Raw genomic sequence first — 22657 nt, 5'->3', positions numbered from 1 at the left:
ACAAAGCCCAAACATGTCACTGTGCACGAATGCTCACATCCACCTGCGTGCTGTTGCCCTGGCTGCTGAGGTCAGAATGCGTGGACCGGATGGACTGAGTGGTAGAGCTGCCATTGATCTGAGGACTGGGGGAGCCATTGGATATGGATGGACCGTCATAGTCTGCGAAAACATTCACATATGAAGGAAGTGTTTTCCAAGCCCACGGCTTATTTGACATAGTGCTTGTCTTTACTTTTGTCATTATTTGATAATAATTGTTCAAAAAAAAATAACTTTACATAGGAAGATACCCCAAATTATTTGTTTGTGTATGCTAGACTTTTTAGTCAGTGCTAAGCAGATGACCTGAACAAATTAAAGCCAAATTAGTCTGGCTGTAAAAAGCAGCGCTCCACTGCCACCACTCTTTTAAAGGTGTATAATGATCTTTTTATGGCGTCTTATGGATTTTACTTCAGTGCAGTTTTTAATACCATTAACTGTAACATTTTACTTTATAGGCTTAAGGTTTTAGCTGGTATCGCTGGCTCTGCGTTAGATTGGGTTTCCTCTTACTTATCTGATAGGTCTTTCTCTGTTAGGGTTGGCAAGTGCACCTCTAACATTGCCTCCCTAAACTGTGGGACTCCACAAGGTTTAGTCATGGGGTAATTAGTATTTTTCTTTCTAAATCCTAAATACTTTAGCTGGCATCCTTCAATCTTTTATTGATTTTTCTTATCAAATGTTTTTACATCGATGACATTCAGCTTTATATCCCTTTAAAACCTCACCAGCTGGACAGGTGAGGTTCCCCTAGTCCACTGTTTAACACAGATTAGTCATTAGCTCTCTACCAATTGCTTTGTTTTAAATATCACCAAGACCAAGACCAAGATCATAAAATATGCCAGGCTCAACAATTCTTCCCTGGGCTTTAACTTGGATGAAAAATCTTTATCTTTATTGCCTTTTTCATTTAAAGAACATTTCTAAATTGCAACATATGGTCTCCTCAGGTGAACGGGAGAAAAATATTCATCCATCTGTGCCATTGTGTTTAGATTACTGTAATGCCATGTTTACATTCTTGGACAAATCATCTCTTTCACCTCTCCAAGCGATATAAAATACTGTGGCCATCCTGTTAAAAGGTTCTAGTAAGCTCACATTACTCCCATTTTATCCTCTTTACATTGGCTCCCAAGAGATTTTAAAATTCTTATATTTACAAACAGAGCACTAAATGGCCAGGCTCCAGATTATTTATGTCATCTACCTACAAATTGCACTGCTGCTTGATGTCTTCATTCACAGGCTCTGAATTTGTTAGTTTTCCCTGTACATGACTAAATAGATGAGAGGGGATGACAAAGCCTTTCAGCCTGTGGCACCAAAACCGTGGAACAATCTATTACTACAAGTTGACTCCGTAGAGTCTTTTAATAAGTAGTTAAAGCTTTTTTGTTTAAACAGGCTATCTTTGTGACTGTCTTCTAACAAAGAAGAAAGCTCTATCTAGTTTATAAAAACTATAAACATCTTTTTTGAAAAAATGTTCACCAAAATAATGCAATAAAATATCTGCCATGTGCTTCCTCAACAGGGCTTCTTGGAAATTCAAGCCCATCAAATAGCCCGATGTAGCACAATCCCACCTTTTACATGGCTGACTGTGGGGATCAATCCCCTCCTCTTGAAGTGCTCGTCTGTTTCTGGATCCACCACCAACAGCCAGGTTTCATCTCCCCCTTTCTTGATGAAGGCCACCACCTCTGCATGCCGCATGCCCTCGATGTTAACGCCATTAACCTGGAAAACACACACACACACACACACACACAAAAGAAAGGTTGCTTTTGTTTAAAAGAATCATGCTTTTACATGTTATTCTTTTTAACTTTTCCATCCAGGCTTATGACAGCTTTAAACTGAATTTCTTAATAGTTAGCTATACAGTGAATAGTACTCTCTATTTTGGACTGAACACCTGCTAACCTTCTGACCCTTGAGTAAGTTACTATTCATGCTATTATGAAGACCTGTTTTGTAAACAGCTAATGCTCAGTCACAGTCCCAGCTACACGAGTAACTGTAACTATAACCAGCAACATGAAGTTATCTACACTCCCATGAAGTGTCTTTTGGGCAATCTGGGCAAATGGGATGGGAACACGGACAGCCCTCATTACAGTGTTGAGGTCCTTATTCAACTTTGTCATCACTGTCCCATAAAAAAAAATACACACAGACATGGCATGTATAGTTTGATGATTCAAGACTCCCTCAAAACATGATTTTCCTTGATTCGACCCAGGGTCATTTTGGGTCACTTTAGGAATAGTCATAAAATTTTAGCCTAAAGGAATGACATTTAGGGTATTTTGACTTCTGCTGAAATGTCAGTTTTTAAGGGACAGTACAGTATAGAAGTCTGTGCTACCTCATTCAAACAGCAGGGGGAGCCATGCAGCCACAAACTAATTGCACAGAGTTTATTTTTCAGGGGGCCTGAAAAATGCAACAATTCTACTACCTCTTGAATTTCTGCAACAGCGATTAAGCAAAGCTTTTTTCTTTACATCTGTACGTACGTGTGGCCATGGATGCAGCGTGACGTAACAGCGTGGAAAGCACACATCCACATCTACTCTTGTGTGACGTCGCCCTTGCTTTCTACACTTCACTTGCATAACACAACAGTCTGTTGTTGCCTCATCTTATCTAGATGCTGTGTTTTGAAAACTTTGAGTAGACCGTGGCTTCTCAAAAGGCAGCAGTCGCGGCATGCCGAGTTAGTGTCGGTACACAATCAATTATTGATGGCTCTCCTTGGCTCTGGCTATAGTGCAAGTTTCAGGTGTCAGTGTACTGAAGGGAAATTTGTGTAAAATTTCACTGCTTATGATAGAGGAGGATGGAAAATTTGAGCTTTAAAAAATAAAACTGTAGACAAAAAGGTACAATATGACAGACCAGGAAACAGAAAATGAAGGGAAGGGCAAAGAGAGTAGATGGAAATGAAATGTAGAGAGAGCAGGATCAACAGATGGAAAAATGTGAACCTCTCTACATCAAAAAATCACAAATGCAGGACTTATGTCAGCCAGAGGGACAGACAGACAGTTTGAATCCGAGAGAACAAACATCTTTGTATTTGGCCAAACAACAGGTGTTGTGTCATGTTTCACAGACTTCATTAAAAGTCCATCCCACACAAGACAATACACTCTGTTCTTTGCCCACTGAGCTCATTAATACAGGCTGTAGAAACGTGCAGAAGCTTATTTCTCATGGGACAAACCCTTGTGGGACCTCTTGATACTCTGACTGTGCGTTTCTGAGGTCCTGCCACCTGCAGTTCACGTTTTTCATGCTATTTGCACATGTGGGTCTAACCTTGGACTGATCGAAACAAACAATTTTAAATGCATCCACACATCTGAGAATATGACGCATGTGATACTGTGAGTGACTTTTAACACTTCTGTCCACGCAGAGTCCCAGGAGGGGATGCCGGACAAACAAACAAAGCATGAAATGTGATTTAGATGAATGTTTGCAAGTATTTTGCCTCAGATTAAGTCATGCTTGTAACAGATGTTAATGTAATTTACATAGAACAACAATTTTTAAAGTTTACCAGCTAAACAATCATTTCAATTGTTCCGTTCAACTCAGTTTTGTTTATATAGCTGCAAACCATAGAAAAACACTTGCCTCAAGGTGTTTTACATCTACAATATTAGAACGAAAAGAAAACCTCCACAATCAGACGACCTCCTTTGAAGAAGCACTTGGTGACAGTGGAAAGAAAAAACTCCCTTTGAACAGGAAGAAACCTCCAGCAGTTCCAGACTCAGAGAGGGAGGATAAGGGGAAAGAGAAGAAACATACGAAGAGTGAAGTCTAAGCCTTAGTGGAACATAACTGAAACTAAGTTTGATCTAAAAGGAAGTTTTTAAGCCTTACTGGTCTGCCTTCTGAAACCAAACTGGGAGCTGCTTCTACAGGAAAGGGCCTGAAAGCTGAAGGATCTGACTAGGAGCAAAGTGCAAAGTGCTCTGTTAGGATAGTAGTGTAAGCGTTCCTTACAGCAACTTGAATCACATTTAAAATACCTTTACTTTTATTTTCAACATAGAAAACTCCAATGCCTTCATCAGGGAATTTAACAGGTTCCATGGACACAAGTTTGTAGTGATGTTACACCAATAGAAATCTTCTACCAGGAATTAGAGCGTAAGATTCCACCAGTGATCTTCACATCAAACTTGCACATGGTGTGGGAGTCAAGAAGGCACACATAGCTGCATTTCCATTTTAAATGAGTAACTATAGGCAAACTAGGAGGTCCATGAGGCTGCACCGATCTATATGCAGCAAAAAACTGAGTGAGGCAGTTGGCACAGAGACTGATGAGGCGTTCACTGGTGTCAGGGCTTCTGCCAGACATGGGCAGAAAGCTGAGCTCTCATCATAGTCTTAACACGCGTCCTGTGTAATGGGGCGTAGTGAGAGAAAAAGACGCCGGGAGATGGAGAAAGAGAGATCTGTCATGGTCTCTAACAAGCTGCTGACAGATAACACAAGCGCATCTTGACGCATGGTCAGAGACGGCTGTAATTATCAGGGTGCTCTCCCACACTAACTCACTCAGCAGCCAACTAACTTCACAAAGACTCAGATTTGCTGATCCACAAACAACTCATACACTGAATTTGACAGGAAATTAAAAATAACTTTTTCTCTGCTCTAAATAAGCACACAATACTGGGCGTGTTATTTCTATACCAATTACCCCTGCTCTTTACTCTGCATATGCATACGTATTCATAATTTCACTCAAGCGCTTTAAATTAGTAAGGTTGAGTACCATTCAACTTCATCTGTATATGAATGTTCATGTCTGTGAGTGTCCCTCGGTTTCTGTCTCCATGGAGAAGGGAGGTGGAGGACAGTCAGTGCCTTCGTTGACCTGCTACAGGATGTTCCCACACTCTCTCTCCAGCCATCTAATTTTCCAGTGAAGCATCAGCGCACTTTATTTTCTAATGATAAGCACGTTGCCAGCACAAACTCGCCTCTTGCTAACTTTGGTGAACAGCAACTCTGCTCTGCTCGTTTAGGTTTGCATAAAGACTGGAGAAAAAGGGCAAAACTCACTTTAAGCATTCCGGAATATCCATGCATTTCCTTAAACTCCAACTAAGGTTGTGGAAGGGCTCGATTGAGAGAGACATGGGTTGTCAGTCTGTGGTAAGGTTAACGCAGAATAGCAGACCCCCCCATTCACGCTGACGCCTACACCCAATTTAGAATCACTAATGAACCCAACATGGATGTCTTTGGGTTGTGGGAGGAAGTCAGAGCATTTGGAGGAAACCCACGCAGGCACTGGAAGAACATACAAACTCCATAAACAAAGGTCCCAGCTGACCAAGAACTTTCTTACTATGAGGCGACAGTGCTAAAAAACTGCACCACCGAATCTGCTCTAATGGCATATTGTGATTTTTATGCTTAGGATTGCCAGTACATTCAAATTAAATATGTGTCATAACTGCTAACTGGCTGATGGGGCTCTCTTCATCTAACTCTTCTACCCATCGTAATACACCACCTTATTTACTTAGGAGGAAGTATATCTGCGAGCTATCAACTGAAACCAGGAGCTACAAAAGCATCAGTATGTTTCGCTAGATTTTAGCTTCGTTTAACTTTTCTATCAGAGCCTGTTGGAGTCCTGTTTGATGTAATGTGCTGCACTCTAGTCTCAACCCTGATATAGAGCCGGAGAGGTCAAAGGTCATGAGAATCGAGGGTGAATGCTGTGTGAGTGTGTACACTCCGATGAAGAACGACTTATAATGATGATGATGTTTCAGTAGCGTGGATTTTGGTTAATCTAGGGGAAAGTTCACCAAACATCCGTGAACTTTCTAACCAGTTTCCTCACTCCGGTGGAAATCTGAAATAATTATGTTGTTTTTCTTTTTTGCACATGCATCTTCATTTTCTGCTGCATTCTTTCTTTGCTATCCACCTCACTCAGTCTCTTTCTACATGTTATTGAGGGAGCACGTATACGCTCCGTATTGTTTCGTGTCTCAGCTCAAAGTGATTTATAGCAGATCCTCCTCTCCCCTGAGACCACCCTGCTCTGCCTCACCAGTTTGACACAGTAAAGCTCGAGTTCAGGCTGCAGGTCCTGTTATCCTTAGAAACACAAACGTGTAACGCCCGCCGTTTTAATTACAGCCAGGGTCACATCTGTATTTGATCACATGTGTGAGACTGCTCTCAAATCCTGAAGCCTTTGTTTAAAAATAACAACTAATGAAAAATCTCCATTTTATACCATTTAAAATGGTTTATTGCTGAATTTTGAATGTTTCCAATAAGGTGGCGAATGTCTTGTGTACAAATACTCTAAATCAAATGGATTTTTTCAAATGCAAACATAATGTAAAGTCACCCATCAGCTTCTAGTGATGAGGGAACAGCTACGAAGAAAGTCATGCGAAGTGTTTTGGTATGATTTTCTTACGAAAGAGGCCTTTTGGGGTTCTTATAATCTTCCGTGACGGGAATGCAGTATGCATCACCAGTAATCAACTCATCAGTGCGCGTCTACGTGCTTTAAAATATCCTCACTTGTTTTTCTGGTCTGCTGTGCCCACGCCAAAAAACCTCTCACACAATAATTACTTAATATGTTGTTCTGGAAATTTTGCACCTTAGATTGCTTAAGGACACTTCTTTGACCTGCTAAACTTTACTAACTTCACTCATTCAGCATGCAAGTCTATCAATGTCCTAAAAGTATCTGTTTGGGGACTGTGCACAACCTTCAACTTAGGCTATATCCAGTTAACCAATTTCAAAATCTCACATGGTCAGGGATGTTGTCATCATACTGTTCATGTCTGAATAACTTAATTTTACATCACAAACACATACACCTGTAAAAACTGGACTTTCCTACCTTTAAAGAGGAAAAATTTACTGGACAATGTGATTTTTCTGGATTGCACTGAATTGTATATAATATTCAGTGCCGTGTGTAGTGCGTTCCCAAGTCACAAATTACTGTAATCACATTACACTTTTCAGTAACACGTTGTTGTAGTAAATTAAGTAATTACATTACAATAATACTTGTGTGTTTTTCTTGTGTTACTTGGTTCTTCAGTCATCTGCATGTTGGGCTTGGAGGAGGTAAATGGTGGAGAGGTCTACAGCTTTTGAGGAATGAAGATTAACTTTATTTTTATTGCACGAAAGGACAAGATGTTGAAATGCAAAGTGAGTCCAGGACAGACAAACTGGATGATGCTACTAACACAGATAGAACCCAGAGTGATGTTAAAGCTGAACGTATGGCAACTCCAAACCAGCAAACCAGGCCCTGAACTTCAACGGGCGTCAGTCGGAGCTGCAGCCTCCATTTCTACCTGTACATCTACAGTAGAATCACCATGACGATCGCTTTGAAGTCTAAAGGGAGGGGCGGCAAAACCACCAACACAAAGAAAAGATTTGCTTTGTGTTTCTGGTTTTTATGGTCATGCATTCAAAACTGAAAGAAAGACTGTGTGTGCATCTTGTTTAGAATAGTTACTTGCGTGGTCTGTGGAACTGGTAACTACTAACTATACAACATTGCATTTCAGGTCATTTATAGAGTAATGTAACAGATTACTTCATATAGTGAGTAATTAAGTAACATTACTGCATTGCTTTCAAGAACAGTTACAAGTAATATGTTGCACTTTACATTTCTGAGTAATATTACAGATACAAAGACTCCACACCTCTATGAGTCTGTCTTGAGGCTGGAGCCCGGCACGGTCTGCAGGTGACCCGGGGTCCAGGGAGCGGATGTACTGTCCGGGCCGCGACCGATCACTGTGAAGGTTGAAGCCGTAGCCCATCTCTGACCGCACCAGGTGGCAGAGACGTGGAGCGAGCTCGGATGGGTTGACCTGGGGCCTCGACTGGGACTCGGGCTGGGTTTGAGCTTCAGCCTGGGCCTCCTGCAAGTGAATGGGAAAAAGATGTTTGTTCGCCTGCTTTGCATAACACACAATACAATTAATCTACACTGTCAGTTAAGGGAAACCCTCAACAGAGACTAGAAAAAGAACTGGTGACTTGACACTTGACACATCACTCATTTTAAAAGGCCATGCTTTGACAAGTTGTGTTGCCTGAGGACATGGCTATTGCAGTAGTGCTGGTACAATCAAATAGTGTGCATGAATTCTTATCCCCACTTTTATTTTTTCATGTCTATTTAAGTGCTATTTATGACACTATGTTTGCACTGAAGCACCGCAGCAATTTCCTAATGTTGTAAACCTGCTCAACATTTGGCAATAAACCCCTTTCTGATTCTGAATATTTGTAACTGTACGCCATTCTTTGTGGCCCTTCTATTACAGATGTGTTAGCAACAACTGTAGGAACTTAATACTGTACTCAACCAGCACAATTCACTTGACATAGTCAGCCACACACACACATTTTAAGCTAATGACTCACAGCCATATTCCTAACAGCCAAACCACATCCATAGCTACAGTTAGAGTCATAATCACAGCTACAGTCACGGAGGCAGCAGTTGGTAATAAGCTGGCAAACTAGTTTGTTAACTTTCAAACTTCAATGACACAGCTAAAGGATCAGACAGTGGTTACAACCAGCAACGGTCTGCTGTATCGTAACGCAGCTTTCTTCATGCAGGAAATACAACATCAGCTATGGCTTTCTTTCTGTGAAGCAACTATCGAACCAATTTGAGGTGATTCGAGCTTTGTTACATGGAGTGTTATCCTGCTGGAAGCAGCCGTCAAAAGATGTGTACACTGTGGTCATAAATGGATGGACACGGTCAGCTATAATGCTCATATAGGCTGTGGTGTTTAACAAATGGACAGTTGGTACTAAGGGGTCCCAAAGTGGGCCAAGAAAATATCCACAACGCTATTACACCACCATCACCAGCGTGAGAATAAATCCATGTTTTCATGTTATTCAGGCCAAACTGGCCCTACTGTCAGAGTGTCACAAAGGAAATTGAAACTTATCAGACCAGGTAACATTTTTTCAATCCTCTATTGTCCAGTTTTGGTGAGTCTGTGTGAACTTTCCTGTTCTTAGCTTCTGGTGTGGACTTCTGCTGCTGTACTTAGTTTTACAGAATGACCTGCTATTCATTCAAAGATGCTCTTCTGCAAAGCGTGGTTGTTTCTGTTGCCTTGAAGCAGTCTGGCCATAATCCTCTGACCTCTGACATCAACACGGCATTTTTTCCCAGGGCTCCCTGATGCAACCATTGTCTGTAAATGGTCTGTTTTGTGTGGTAAAATCCCAGTTATCAGCAAGTTACTTACTGCAAATTACCTTTCTTCCCCATTCTTAACTTTAGCAGGCCACTGAATTGCTGCCATGTGATTGGCTAATTATTATGCATTTGTGTTAACACACAGTTGAACAGGTGTACCTGAAAAAATGGCTGGTGAGTGTATATACCATAGGAATAGAAATAAAAGTGAAAAAATATAAATTGCCAACAGCTATCAGTTCATGATGTCAGAAAACAATAAAAAGTGTGAACAATAAAACATGTGAGCATCAGAGAGAGAGATGAGATCAATCGCAGCTGATGTTTGGTCTGCAGAGAAGTTACATCACAGCAGTGGTATTTATGTAGGGATATATGTACAGTGGTTCATATGTAAATGTAAAAAAAGATGTAATCCATCAAAGTAACACGCTCCTTTCTGCAGACCATGTGATGATTTTCAGAAGCCGGTAACTAAACACGCTCCACCAACTTCCCTCTCCACTGTGTGAATATTTTATACATAAAAAGTGATGCTTAAATTCAGTGGTAATTTAATCATACTCACCGCATTACGTTTTGAATAGTTCCGGCTGATTTTTTTGTTGGATAACAATAACCTCCTTTTCATGTACCACCATTCACTCATTTAATAGGATGTCTGATTTTATTATAAGATTTCAATCTGGACTGAAAATGTCCATTTGCAGCATATCTCTGACTAATAGCCTGGGTGAAGACATTTATAGAACCTGTATAATTGTGCCTTGAGTTCTACAGTGTGATCATGCTGATTTACCCTCCTACACACCCAGGAGAGAAATGTGCTGCGAGAGGGATGGCCAGCTCCATAACCCCTGCTGATATTAGCGTTGAGATAACAGACAGGCTGAGCTGGAGTCCACATAATGTACACACGCTGTGTTCACATGATGTAGCTCCAGCCACATTACGCAACTTGAGAAGCCTTTTGCTTTCGCTGCATATGCAAAAACTAAGATCACGGTCCAGCTTGCGCCGGCTATAAATACATATGGAGCATGTGGGCAGGGTGAGAGAGAAAAGAGACAAAGGTAGTATGGTGTGTTAACAGGAGATGATGGTTGATGACAGCTTCTTCTTTTCTTTTTTTTCCCTATTTTCTAACTCGTCACTCATTTCCATTCAACTTCCTGGACATTAACGCAAACGGCTCCCGAGAACATGAATCTCCACAGCAGTTCTCACCAAGAAAGACCTCAAAAATAACAAAGATGGCAACATATAATTTCAGTTCAGGCGCAGAATTCTTTAGGGCAGCAGTGATCTGGGCAGCTTGCCATTAGATGGAGGGAGAGAGAGAAGAGAAGGGAGTAAGAACTGACAAACAATGGAATAATTCACAGTCCTCTGTTTCCTGGCTGGAGAGGAAGTGCCTGGGTTGGGCAGCTGGGGCGGACTGTCCAAGGGAGAGAAAAAATATTTGCAATATCGAATGCATTACTATCCTGGGATGTAGGCAAAGGGAATTAACAAGAAAATGACAGAACGGAGGAGAGGAGGAAGGCTGAGAGAGAAGTGAATGAGTGAGCGTGCATGTGTGGGAGGGATAGAAAATTAGATGCAGTGAGAGGGCTGGGAAATAAAGTTCAAGAAAAAAGAGAGACAGGCAACTTAAGAATATGCAGAGCTAACACATAAACACAGAGTGCTAAGAGAAATCATGATGACAGAAGTTTCCAGTAAGACACGATGGCGAGGTCTGCAGTGGAACTCCTCTAACATAAACACTGAGAGGAGCACAGCTGGGAGTTATTAGGTCGGGGGAGACGTAAGCGCCTGCCAATCTAACCTCCAACCGCCTCCCAGTGCCTGTCTGCACCCCACTAATCACCCCCTGGGGTCTGTGCCATCTCTTGAACTCCGTGTCCTCAGCATAGTGTGCATTCAGGACACTTTATTTTGGCGCTGTGGGTTTCTTCTGCATAAAACTAAGAGCACAGGTTAGCTGCACGCCTCACTCACGTGTATGTGTGTGTACTCCGCTCCACATCGAGGAAGATTAATTTGGGCAAGAGGAAATTGTAAAGGACGGAGGCGCTGATTTGAAAGATTCGAAGGGTGACAGCCAAAAGGCTCGGAGGGCTTTAAGTTACCACACAACCTTGCCAAAATCGCAGGCAAACAAATGAAATGTAGCCACTGTGTTTGTTTGAACTGTGGGTGCTGAAAACTTGATGGTTTTTGGAGAAAATATTTTGATGAGAGAGAGAAAAATGAGATGTAATGTTCTTATTTTTGTCAGCAAACTAGCTTGTCATCAGGAAAGTTATCAGCATTGGACATTTTGTTTTTCAAAACAGAGGAGGAGAAGCGATAGGAAATGCTGGAAAAAAGCAGAGAGACCATGTAACTACAAGTTCATGGAAAATGACCAGGCTGCTTTTCTATAAGGAATATGGAATATTCCACTCTTACTGCTGTACATTAAACATGACATGCAAACGCATACTGACCCGAGCATCCTGACTGTGACTTCCTGAGACGATTTGCTGTCAAAGGGACGAGTGCCCTCCAAAGGATTGCATTAGTTTCCAGCCACAATGACATTTTGCTGGTCTCAGTAGATGCATGTGTGGGTGAATACCCAAGTCATTTCTTTAACTCTGTAATTGGGATTATTTTGATTGCACTAAATGTTTGAGGGCTGAACTTTCTTTTGTTTAATGTATGAGATGACATGCCAGAGCTGGTTCACTTTATTTTCTTATGCATATTTTTTCCATTAGCAGCTTTTGCCCATTTAGTTCCATATTTTGTACAATAGATTTATTTACTGGTGAACAGATTCATTAGCCATCGGTAGCTCAGTTTGTCCTTCGAGACAAATTGTGTCACTTGGGAGCCGTCTTAGTAGCTCAAAATGGATAGTGACATATAAACTGCATATACAAAAACACTTGTCAAGTCTAATTAAAAACACTTTAACCTAAAATCTGGTCATTTTATTGCAGGTTATACTTAATGCATGTGCAAGTTATGTAACATACGATGGTTGTCCATGACTTGGCAGGGCTGAGTTTGATTCATGGCTCTCCCATGACTTCCAGCCCATGTTTCCTCAGGCTAGAAAACTGCCACTTTGTGTCTTTGAGACGCCTGCAGTTTAACTATTTGGTGTGTGTCTTCTGGCTTCCTTGACAGACATAGTTGTGTATCATTTGCATAGCAATAAAAATGTATGCATTGCCTGATACTGATGATACTGCCTGGGGGAAGCATAATAATGTAGAGTGAACTGGTCCTAGCACAGAACCTTGTGGAACTCCATAATTAACCTGTGTGTGTAAGGACTCCTCATTTACATGAACAAATTAGAGCTCGTTAGATAGTATTTAGTATTAGTATTTAGTATTTATAGACATGATTCAAACCATTGCAGTGCAGTTGCTTTAATTCTTATGACATGAATCTCTGTAATAAACTATTGCGGTCGACAGTACTGAACACAGCACTGAGGTCTAGCAGGACAAGTGCAGAGACGAGTCCAACGTCAGAGCACTAAATCAGTGGAAGGTCTGAGAAATCAGAGAGAAACGCTGAGTAACTGTAACTTCCTGGATTCTTGCTGCCTGCCTGGCCTCAGCTCCTTGCAGTTAATTGTAATTTTTACATAAGGAGGATTTGTTTTTTTAAAACCTTGGGTTAGATTGAGGCCCCTATGTTAGCAGTCTTCACAAATAAAGCTCTATTTCTCTACCTGAAAGTAGATATTTTTTTTCTCCCCAGAAAATGACTGAAGTCAAGACAAAATTAGCCAAAAAAAGGCAGCACTAAGCTGTGTTCTGGGGTCTTCTCACCATTTCATATGTATATGTGGAAAGCTGTAGATGGTGAGAACAGCTGCAAGACCCAACACAGAACAGAGGATGCATCAGTGATAACAGACACTGTCACTGATACAGCCGGAAAGGTGAAGCTGGGGTGGAGGTGGGTTGCAAAACAGCTTGCAGGTTCACAAGTAACTGTGCAGCTTAAAGCAGCTTAAATATCACGCAAGATATGCGATTTGCCAGAGGGATGCACGGAAGGATATCAGATGAACTATCAGCTCATGTGGGCTTGCAATGAAAGCAACTAATCTGTCTGGATTGTGCATGAGCTTGACTTTATGGCCAGCCTGAACAATGCTACGATTTTAAGGTTAAACCATTATCACTTATATTGGTCTTCACAACACAGGTTATATCGCAAAACGTTATCACTGATCTCCAAAACAGTGTGCACTTTAATGGGAGCAGTATGAAGTTTGGCAGACTAAGAAAGAAGACACACCAGTTTACATGTTTAACTGGTTTATGTGCACAGATGCTTCTCCATATTTTCCTCCTTGCAGTGACTACTGAAAGTGGCATTGGCAGGTGATGAAACTAGATCGCAGCTTGTTGAATAATTGAGCAGCGGCCTGCTGCGATGGATGGATCATGACCGGTTGTTAACCCTTTCACAGCCAGGGTGTGTGTTTGGGTCATGCCTACGTGTGTGCACTGCTATACCTGCCCTAGATTTCCTACAAAGAAACTTTAGATCCCCTGTGTGTGTGCATCAAGTGGCTTCCGTAGAGATTATTGTAAACTTAATAGCCTCTTTATGAGTCAGTCAGCCCTTTGAACCGTGAGACAAAAGAATGCAGTCTTTCATGCTGAATTTGTATTTCTAAAACAGATGTGGGAAGCTCTAAAATATGACAAGTGTCATGAAATTAAATAATAACGATATTCAGCTTATCATGTTTGTAAAACAAGCACACCCACTATTGTTGATAAATAGGGTGTCTACTGACCAAAGACATTACAATTGCATTTGGAAAAGAAAATTTCCACATGAATCTGTGCAAACCTGTTAGAAACTAACTGCACTGCCAGATGCTGCTAATCAAATGAACTTGATTAACTGATCATCAGCAAATGCGAGCACCTCTTTTAAAGCACAGGCTTTGCAGTTTGCAGGTCTGGAAGATTCAGAGGTGTGTTAATATGATGGCACAATCTTCTTAGGCGTGGACATCCCAACAAATTCACCCCAAGGTGAAACTGTGCAATGCTGAAGGAAACTGCAAAAAAAGAAGCTGTATCTAAGGCTTTACGTTTCCCAATTTTGCTTTAAGTTATAAAGTTATTTACATATGGCCTACTTATGATCCTTATTGCTTCTTTTAGAGAGGAGCGGTGCTTCAAAGGATAGTTGCAGATTTCTGTCAGAATCTGCAGATTTTACAGTACAAATAAAATGTTCAAATTTCTCCAACGTTGTCTTCCCAACAGTTTCACGGGATGGCCAGGAAGCATTCGCGATGTCTTCTCTGGCGTCTGTCTTGTGTCAGTGACGTAAAAGACTGATTTAATGCAACATGAACATTCAAACAGCAGTCGCTTTCTACAACATCAGATATGTATCGGTACCACATACGAAAGTGACCCAGATCGGATTTGAAAATATCGGATTTGTGCCGTTCACACTGTCATACCATGATCGGATATGGGTCACATAGGGTCAAAAAAGTCGGATTTGATGCGCTTTCGCCTGCAGTGTGAACGTAGCCTAAGACTCTACTGACCTCGACTAGTATGCTACATGTTAAAGTTTATGACAGTTCAAAAAGATAGAAAAAGACTGAACAAGTACAACTTGTTTGGGAAGGCTGGCAGGCAAATGCTTCTTCTTGCTTAAAAAAAACATGGCAGCATGGCTTAGCTTTGCAAAGCTGCATCTGAACAAACCACAACTCTGAAACAATGTCGTTCAGACAGAGCATACCAAAGTGGAGATGTTTGGCTGTAATGCACACCGCCATGTTTGGTGAAAACCAAACACAGCATATCAGCACAAACACCTAATGCCAACTGTCAACCTGGTGGTGGAGGTGTGATGATTTGGGCTTGTTTTGCAGCCAGACAACCTGGGAACCTTTGAGTCACTGATTAAACCATGAACTCCTCTGTGTGCCAAAGCACTGTAGAGTGAAATCAGCCAACTAAAACTGGGCCAATCTTTGGACATGCACCAGGACAATGATCCCAAGTACAGCAGCAGATCTACAGCAGAATGGCTGAAAAAGAAAAGAATCAAGGTGTTGCATGGCCTAGTCAAAGATCAGACCTCAACCTGACTGATATTCGGTTGCAGGATCTAAAGAGAACTGTGAATAAACAATACCTGCAAACCTCAGTGAACTGAAGCAACACTGAATTAAAGAGTGGGCCAAAATTCCTCCACAATGATGTGAGAGAATGATAAAAGTAATACACAAAACAATGACTTCAAGTTACGGCTGCTGAAAGTGGTTCTACAAGGTTTTACAGAACTGCACAGAATCCCGTGAAAACGTTTAATTTTTTAATGACTGCACTTGTGCATCTATCAAATGTCAGTAATGGTTCAAATAAAACTTAACTTTAGAACAAGTTTATGGAAAAAATTGACATTCGGACAAAAAATACAATCTGGAACTAAACTAAATGTGCAGCTTATTTTTTCTTTTCCGTGGCCTTGGTGTAATTTATTTTATGACTTTCCATAACCCGACCAGAGTTCTTTCATGACCTAAAAAACTGTATCCCAGTTTGTTGTTGTTACTCCTCAGCTTGGAAACATTTTCACTGGAGTCGACAGTCTGTTTTCCAGCTGGGCATGCAATGCAGAAAATACCATAAGTGTTCAAAACACAAGAAAGCACCTCTGCTGTAATCATGTAGCAGCTGACCACTTAAAAAAAAGAAAAAGTTTGCATGTTTTCATACATAAGTATCTATGAGATTACATCAAAAAATACTCTAGTATAAGCAGCAATGTGCACAGCACAAGGAAGGAGCTGCTGCTCTTGTTTCCATGCATGCTTGTCCTTCGTCATCTGGGGAGGATCCTCACTTTTTTTTTTTTTTTTAGCATGGAAAGATTTTTATCAGGGGTGTTTTGGAGACATCAATCATGCAATGAATTTGACACCCGTTGGAGCCGTGGAAAGAAATGCCTGCCTTTGTTTGTTCACTTTACTCGATAATAGCCACAATGATCTTTGTGTGCCACTGAGCATTTAACTATTTATTGTTCATCTTGATCCTGTCCTTGTTTTAATAGGCCTGCAGACATATTTACTTGACAAGTAGGAAAAGCCCCAGAGTTCCTGATAACCCTGTTCTGTTTAACTGCAGAAGTAATTAATTGCATTGTTGTACCGTGACATGGCATAATATGCCTGCGGTGAGAAAAAGAGGCCCTGCTGGGGCAGATAAAGTTTTCTTTAATGAATTGCGTTAGCGGGAAAGAGGTTAGTGGACAGCCATTTAGCTCAGGCTTGGCTTTCACTCTGACCTTTGTGGCCAACACCAAAACCTGCCTGTTTTATACCACGTGTTACAGTCTTGTTGACAATACATGTGTTGCTGAGGTCTTCTTCATTAAACCGAATCATGATTTACACACTTAGTTACATGGGTTAATAAATAAATGACATCATCGCTGAGTGAAATCCCCTCGAGTGGACACTGAAGCCAGAGTTGACCCAAATCTAACTTAAAATAATGTTCCACGACATTACATGCAAACACATGGGACTGATGCCATGGTTGACAAACAGGGACATAGAGACGGCAGAGGAACTAGTGGAGGCAATTCCTTCAATCAGGGCGCCTCAGTAACATGTTAAGTAACCTCACAGGACTAGATACAAGACTAACTATTGTGGACACACAGGTATAGAATCGAATATATATATATATATATATATATATATATATATATATATATATATATATATATATATATATATATATATATATATATATATATATATATATATGTGCCTGTCATGGAAGGACAGGCCCCTGCACGGTATGTACCACCGGCAGATAGAGGAGGTGGCTGATATCCAGAAATCCTACCAGTGGCTGGACAAAGCTGGACTGAAAGACAGCACAGAGGCACTAATCATGGCAGCACAAGAACAAGCTCTGAGCACAAGATCCATAGAGGCTGGGGTCTATCACACCAGGCAAGACCCCAGGTGCAGGCTGTGTAAAGATGCCCCAGAGACAATCCAGCACATAACAGCAGGGTGCAAGATGCTAGCAAGCAAGGCATACATAGAACGCCATAACCAAGTGGCCGGCATAGTAAATGGCCTGTAAATGGCCTGTATTTATATAGCGCTTTACTAGTCCCTAAGGACCCCAAAGCGCTTTACATATCCAGTCATCCACACATTCACACACTGGTGATGGCAAGCTACATTGTAGCCACAGCCACCCTGGGGCGCACTGACAGAGGCGAGGCTGCCGGACACTGGCGCCACCGGGCCCTCTGACCACCACCAGTAGGCAACGGGTGAAGTGTCTTGCCCAAGGACACAACGACCGAGACTGTCCAAGCCGGGGCTCGAACCGGCAACCTTCCGATTACAAGGCGAACTCCCAACTCTTGAGCCACGATCGCCCTTCCCTCTCTTTGTTACCATCCGACTACACTTCTCCAGTCCGAACGACATTCCAATGTCATTGCTGTATAGCCTGGTAGTGTGGATCAGTGAATCGATGTCTCGTTCACTCTTGGCATACAGCTTGATGTCATCCATGTACAGGAGGTGGCTGACAACTGCTCCGTTCCGTAGTCGGTATCCGTAGCCAGCCTTGTTAATGATCTCACTGAGGGGGTTCAGGCCTATGCCTGAATATATATATATATATATATATATATATATATATATAAAAGGGGTGCAACGATACACAAAATTCACGGTTCGGTTTGGTTCGATACTTTGGTGTCACGGTTCGATATTTTTTCGATACAAAAAAATGTTCATGCATTTTTAATTTGTCATTTATTAAAATTATAAATATATATTTTAACTCAAAAGTACAGTTTTTAAATTTAACCCTAACCCTTGTGCGTGTTTTTTATTTTGACAGCGAATGCGCACCTGCGGACCACTTATGTGCAGCCCTGGTTATTTAGCTCGTCATATTGCAGCCACAGAAATTCTTTTGTCCATGAAACCATAAAGCTGCACTTTCTTTTTGCCTTATAGTCTGATTTGTCATAACTTCTCCGTTTTGTGGTAAGCTTTTCTTTGGCTGTCACTTCTTCACCCCGACCTGTCTTATTTGGCTCAGCAGAACTGAAATGCTTTTACACGCTCACTCACATAAGCTCAGCGATTCTCTGCGCGATCAACCTCTCACATGTTTAAGCTTGCTGCGGGAGATTTCACTTGTCATGTTTGCATAGTAAGCTAACGATTAATAAGACGATGTCAGAGGAATTGGTGCACAAATTATCATCACTCACAGATCAGTGCTGTCGCTCTCTATACACAGTTCGCACGATTGCAAAGTGAAAGCAAAAAAACAAGCGCAAATTCAAACGCGACTTCAATATGTCACATATTGACAGTGGCTCACCGATGCCAATGACATAATTACCCAGCTACATTTCTGAAAGAATGCAAAAGCATTGACATATATTTTTCCTACAATAGCCCGACGGGCAGGGCAGAGATAGATTTTATAGCCCGACTGAAAAAAATCGCTAGCCCCGGGACGTCAGGCTAGCGATATTGCAAGCCCTGTATCTGATTGAGGAATCACTCATCTTTGGAAAAGAGAGTTTATTACAGAGAAATGGCTCTTTCCAAAATAAAAGCTATACTATCCGCTTCTTCTGGGCTATATTCTCAGCAGCATAAGGAGAATCATGTGCTAACAGCTGTCTAAATGACTCGGCTAAAGTTAGTAGCATGCTTGCGTTTTTTTGTCTGCTTCCACTTGTCTTTGCACTAGGATGATGTCGGTGTAAATGTGCAGTCATATTCGTTGTGTTCCCACTAGTGCTTTCAGGTTAATCTCGTTGAAATGACCTTAACGCCACAACACGGCAAATCTCCGTTAATGAGCTACCGCCGATCGCTCCGTGCATGGGGCTAGACGGCCAACACGTTAACGAGCTAACTGCGCTAACACACTAGTTCACACCAATGTAATTGAGCATTGCATGGCACATCCAACATACTGTTTTACTTTAGTGCATGACTCGCTTACCTTCAGGGTCATACGTCACATGAAAACCAAAATAATTCCAAACGCCAGATCTGAATGAGGGTGGGGGAGGTCCATGTTGCAAGGAGAGCTTAACTTCTGTCTCGCTAGCTTGCCCTGCGCTCTTCCTTCTGACTATGCTGTCTGTGTTGAGCGCTCAGTGGATCTGCGCTCGACAGTGCAGCCTAGGCGGAGTAGTCGAACACAGATTCACTGAGCGCTCAACACAGACAGCATCGTCAGAAGGAAAATTGATAAAATAAATTACAAATGTTGTATTGTTCGATACATATGCGTACCGAACCGAAAGCACTGTATCGAACGGTTCAATATCGATATGAGTATCGTTGCACCCCTAATAAATAAATATATATATATATATATATATATGTATAATGTGAAAACACGGCTTCACATCTGAGAGTGTAAAGGAAAGACTTGAAATCTTCAGAAACCCATCTGAGGATAGTTTAATGGGACTTTACCAAATTAAGAAAATTGCTGTGTCTCCGACTTGCAGACCACAACGACTCTGCCTTCAAATTGTGTGTGTGTGTATATATATATGTGTGTGTGCCCTACGTGCAGCTGCTTCAAGTGTTGCTCAAGCAGAGAGGGAAAGAGCAACTCAGGCCAGTTTACAGTGGGTGAGAAAGACAGGAGTGAGGAGGGGAATGAGAGAAAAGAGAATTGAAGGCCAACTGAAGGGAAGCAGAGGCAGGGTTTGTGGCTTGTAAAAATGAAACTGGAGGAAAGTGGGTTAGAAAAATAAGCAACAGAAGAGAGCACTGGTCAAAGAGATGATGCACAGGACATCGAGGGCAGGGAGAAAGGCAGCGCTAGAGACAGAGAGAAAAGAGAAAGAGTGAAGACTGGCCAGAGATTTAAATAGCTGATGGGTTTTCCTGCTGATTTTGGTGTTGTTATTGTGTAACAGCAGCGGAAGTGTTTGGTTTGTGTGTCCAGTGCTGCTTTACCAGGACAGAGCTGCTTAGATCTGTTTACAAAATCCTTTGCTCAGCTTCACTGCATGTGTGTGTGTGTGTGTGTGTGTGTGTGTGTGTGTGTAGGTGAGTAATACGTGCAGCACCTGCTCTTTAAGTGTTTCCTGAGAACATAACTCCTGACTCCCGAGCAGCGTGATTAGACTGGAAAATTGTAACCTGGAAAAACTGCATCAGTCATAGATGAAGTTTTCCACAGGCTTTATCATCGGTGACTGCTTGGACTCTTTGGAGGGATTTTGGGGAGATGAATACTAACTGTTAAAGGTTCATATTTTTTAACACTAATTGTTTAAACCATCCTGAGAATACAGTGGGAAGATTAATAACACTCTCTTATCAGAACAGCAGATATGAGGAAAGCCAGTAAGTCTGCATACCACCAAATTAAAGCTAGGAAAAGGACACACTTTATATTATTTATTGTCACCGTGTCCAATAATCAGGAAAAAACTTTGTTTGCTATTTCTCTGGAGGTTATGCTCTGCGTTATTTCTTGGCTTTGAGAAATTAATAGTTTCCCCTCGTTGTTTGTCTGCTGGCCAAGAAAGACAAAGAAAAGTTAACATGCTAATTAGTGGTGATGGTAGGCAAGTAGAGATGGGAACCAAGAACCTTGAAGTTCCAGTAGAGAACTGGTTCCCAGCAGTCCAGTTCCTTGAAATTGTCAGTCTGTTTTACTATTGATTTCACCTATTAGTTCTGCTTGCACTTGCACTACATATTCAGTTGATTTCAGCTCCCGTGTTGCAGGAGGACGATAGTGGCCGGTCTGCAGAGTGGATATGGACATAACTTTTATTTTTATTGCACAAAAGGATGACAGCGTGATGCTAAAGTGGAAACTGCATCCAGAACATAAACAACTGCATTATGCCGCTAAAACAACTTCAGCTCTTTGCATTCACCTGCACAGACAGCATGCTAATTTAGATAACATGCTAACTCTAAGCTAGCCGAGAACCCAGAGCGATGCTAAAGCTATTGCTGTTCTAACAATGCTAAGCTATGCTGGCTGGCTGCTGGTTCCACATTTACTAGCATGAGAGTGGTCTCGAGCTCCTCAGCAAGAAAGCAACAACTATTTAAAAAACAGAACTTCATTTCAGGGACAACAACAGCATACATGCTAAACAAAATCACGAGTTATAATTTTAAAAAGCCACAGCTGATGACTCCACATGCCTGCTGTCACATGGCTGCACAGTCAGAATTTCATGTCAAATGTAAGTCATTAGCACAAATGAATTCAGGCTCTAAATGACCATTTGAAATTCATGAACTCGCATGCACCCACACACGACTTCCATCTGACTGAGACTCTGTGATTGTGTCTGGTTTCCACTGGTAACAGCTCCTTCTAAGTATCTGTAGGGCTTGAGAGGTTACAGTAGTGCTTTCATTTAACGATCTTTAAATATGTACTGCAGTGATTTATTACTTTTTCCATAAAAAATGTATTCACTCCCTAGAATTCAAGCTATGAGTACAACAGATGAATAGAAAAGCATTTATTAGCCTGGAATTACACCGCAATGCAGAAAAAAACACTTACATATGAGCTTCCTGTGATTTTTTTTGTCATGCTGACTTAAATAGGTGATTAAGCAAGCATGGATGCTGATATCTGTTGTCATTTAACACCTGCTGAAGATGCCTGCAGTTCAACTGTCAGACTGAAGCTGTAATTAGGTGCAAAACTCCTGTGAGTGCTAACATATTGTGCAGTAATTTTGTAGCTGGGGGCCTTTGCTGTCACCAAGCCCAGACGAGAGCATGATGGATATGAAGGCACTCAGCTTGACTCTTCTTAATAAGCACAGAAATAGCTTTGATGCAGAGGCAATTAAACAACCCTCTGAAATGTCATTGCAGGCTGGAAAAAAGGCAAACTACCAAAACATTTGACAAGAAATACAGTTCTCTGACAACCTTACAGAGTTTTAGAAAGCTACTGAAATAATAACATTATTATATTATATATTATATCAGACTGTTGCATATTATTCTTTTGTAATGCTGATCTAAATCAGATCAAATTGATGTAAATTTCTCTTTTGACGGGCATAAAATAGCATTTTATTTGCTGCATATCTCCGCACGGCATGCAGTGTGTGCTTAAAGAAACTGGGGAAAAGAACAAGTGGAATGTTTACAGAGCTACCTACAGCAGATGAACAGTATCTGGAAGTCATGTTCTTTAAAAATAGGAAAAAATCTCAGCCGTCAGCTGATCCATCTGCTGTTCACTAAAG

General features: G+C 41.4%; 1 protein-coding gene across 2 annotated transcripts in view; it reads right to left on the bottom strand.

The window, feature by feature from the left end:
• Positions 1-22657, bottom strand: part of LOC146711225 (Na(+)/H(+) exchange regulatory cofactor NHE-RF2) — a 39148-nt gene that overhangs the window by 3908 nt on the left and 12583 nt on the right. Inside the window, exons 3-5 of one of the 2 annotated variants that reach the window (XM_085453979.1) lie at positions 7800-8021; positions 1641-1794; positions 38-162 (exon numbers count right to left, since the gene is read on the bottom strand). In XM_085453979.1, coding sequence (XP_085310105.1) covers positions 38-162; positions 1641-1794; positions 7800-8021 — 501 coding nt within the window. The remainder of the gene's footprint in view (positions 1-37; positions 163-1640; positions 1795-7799; positions 8022-22657) is intronic. The other variant, XM_085453980.1, reaches the window with a different exon arrangement.

Source organism: Copadichromis virginalis, linkage group LG4 (assembly GCF_057382275.1).
Source record: "Copadichromis virginalis isolate Kocher_CV1m ecotype Utaka linkage group LG4, C_Virginalis_male_GT1.1, whole genome shotgun sequence".
Classification (NCBI taxonomy): Eukaryota; Metazoa; Chordata; class Actinopteri; order Cichliformes; family Cichlidae; genus Copadichromis; species Copadichromis virginalis.
Note: the sequence above shows the minus strand (reverse complement) of the source record. Positions and strands in the feature narration are given on the sequence as shown.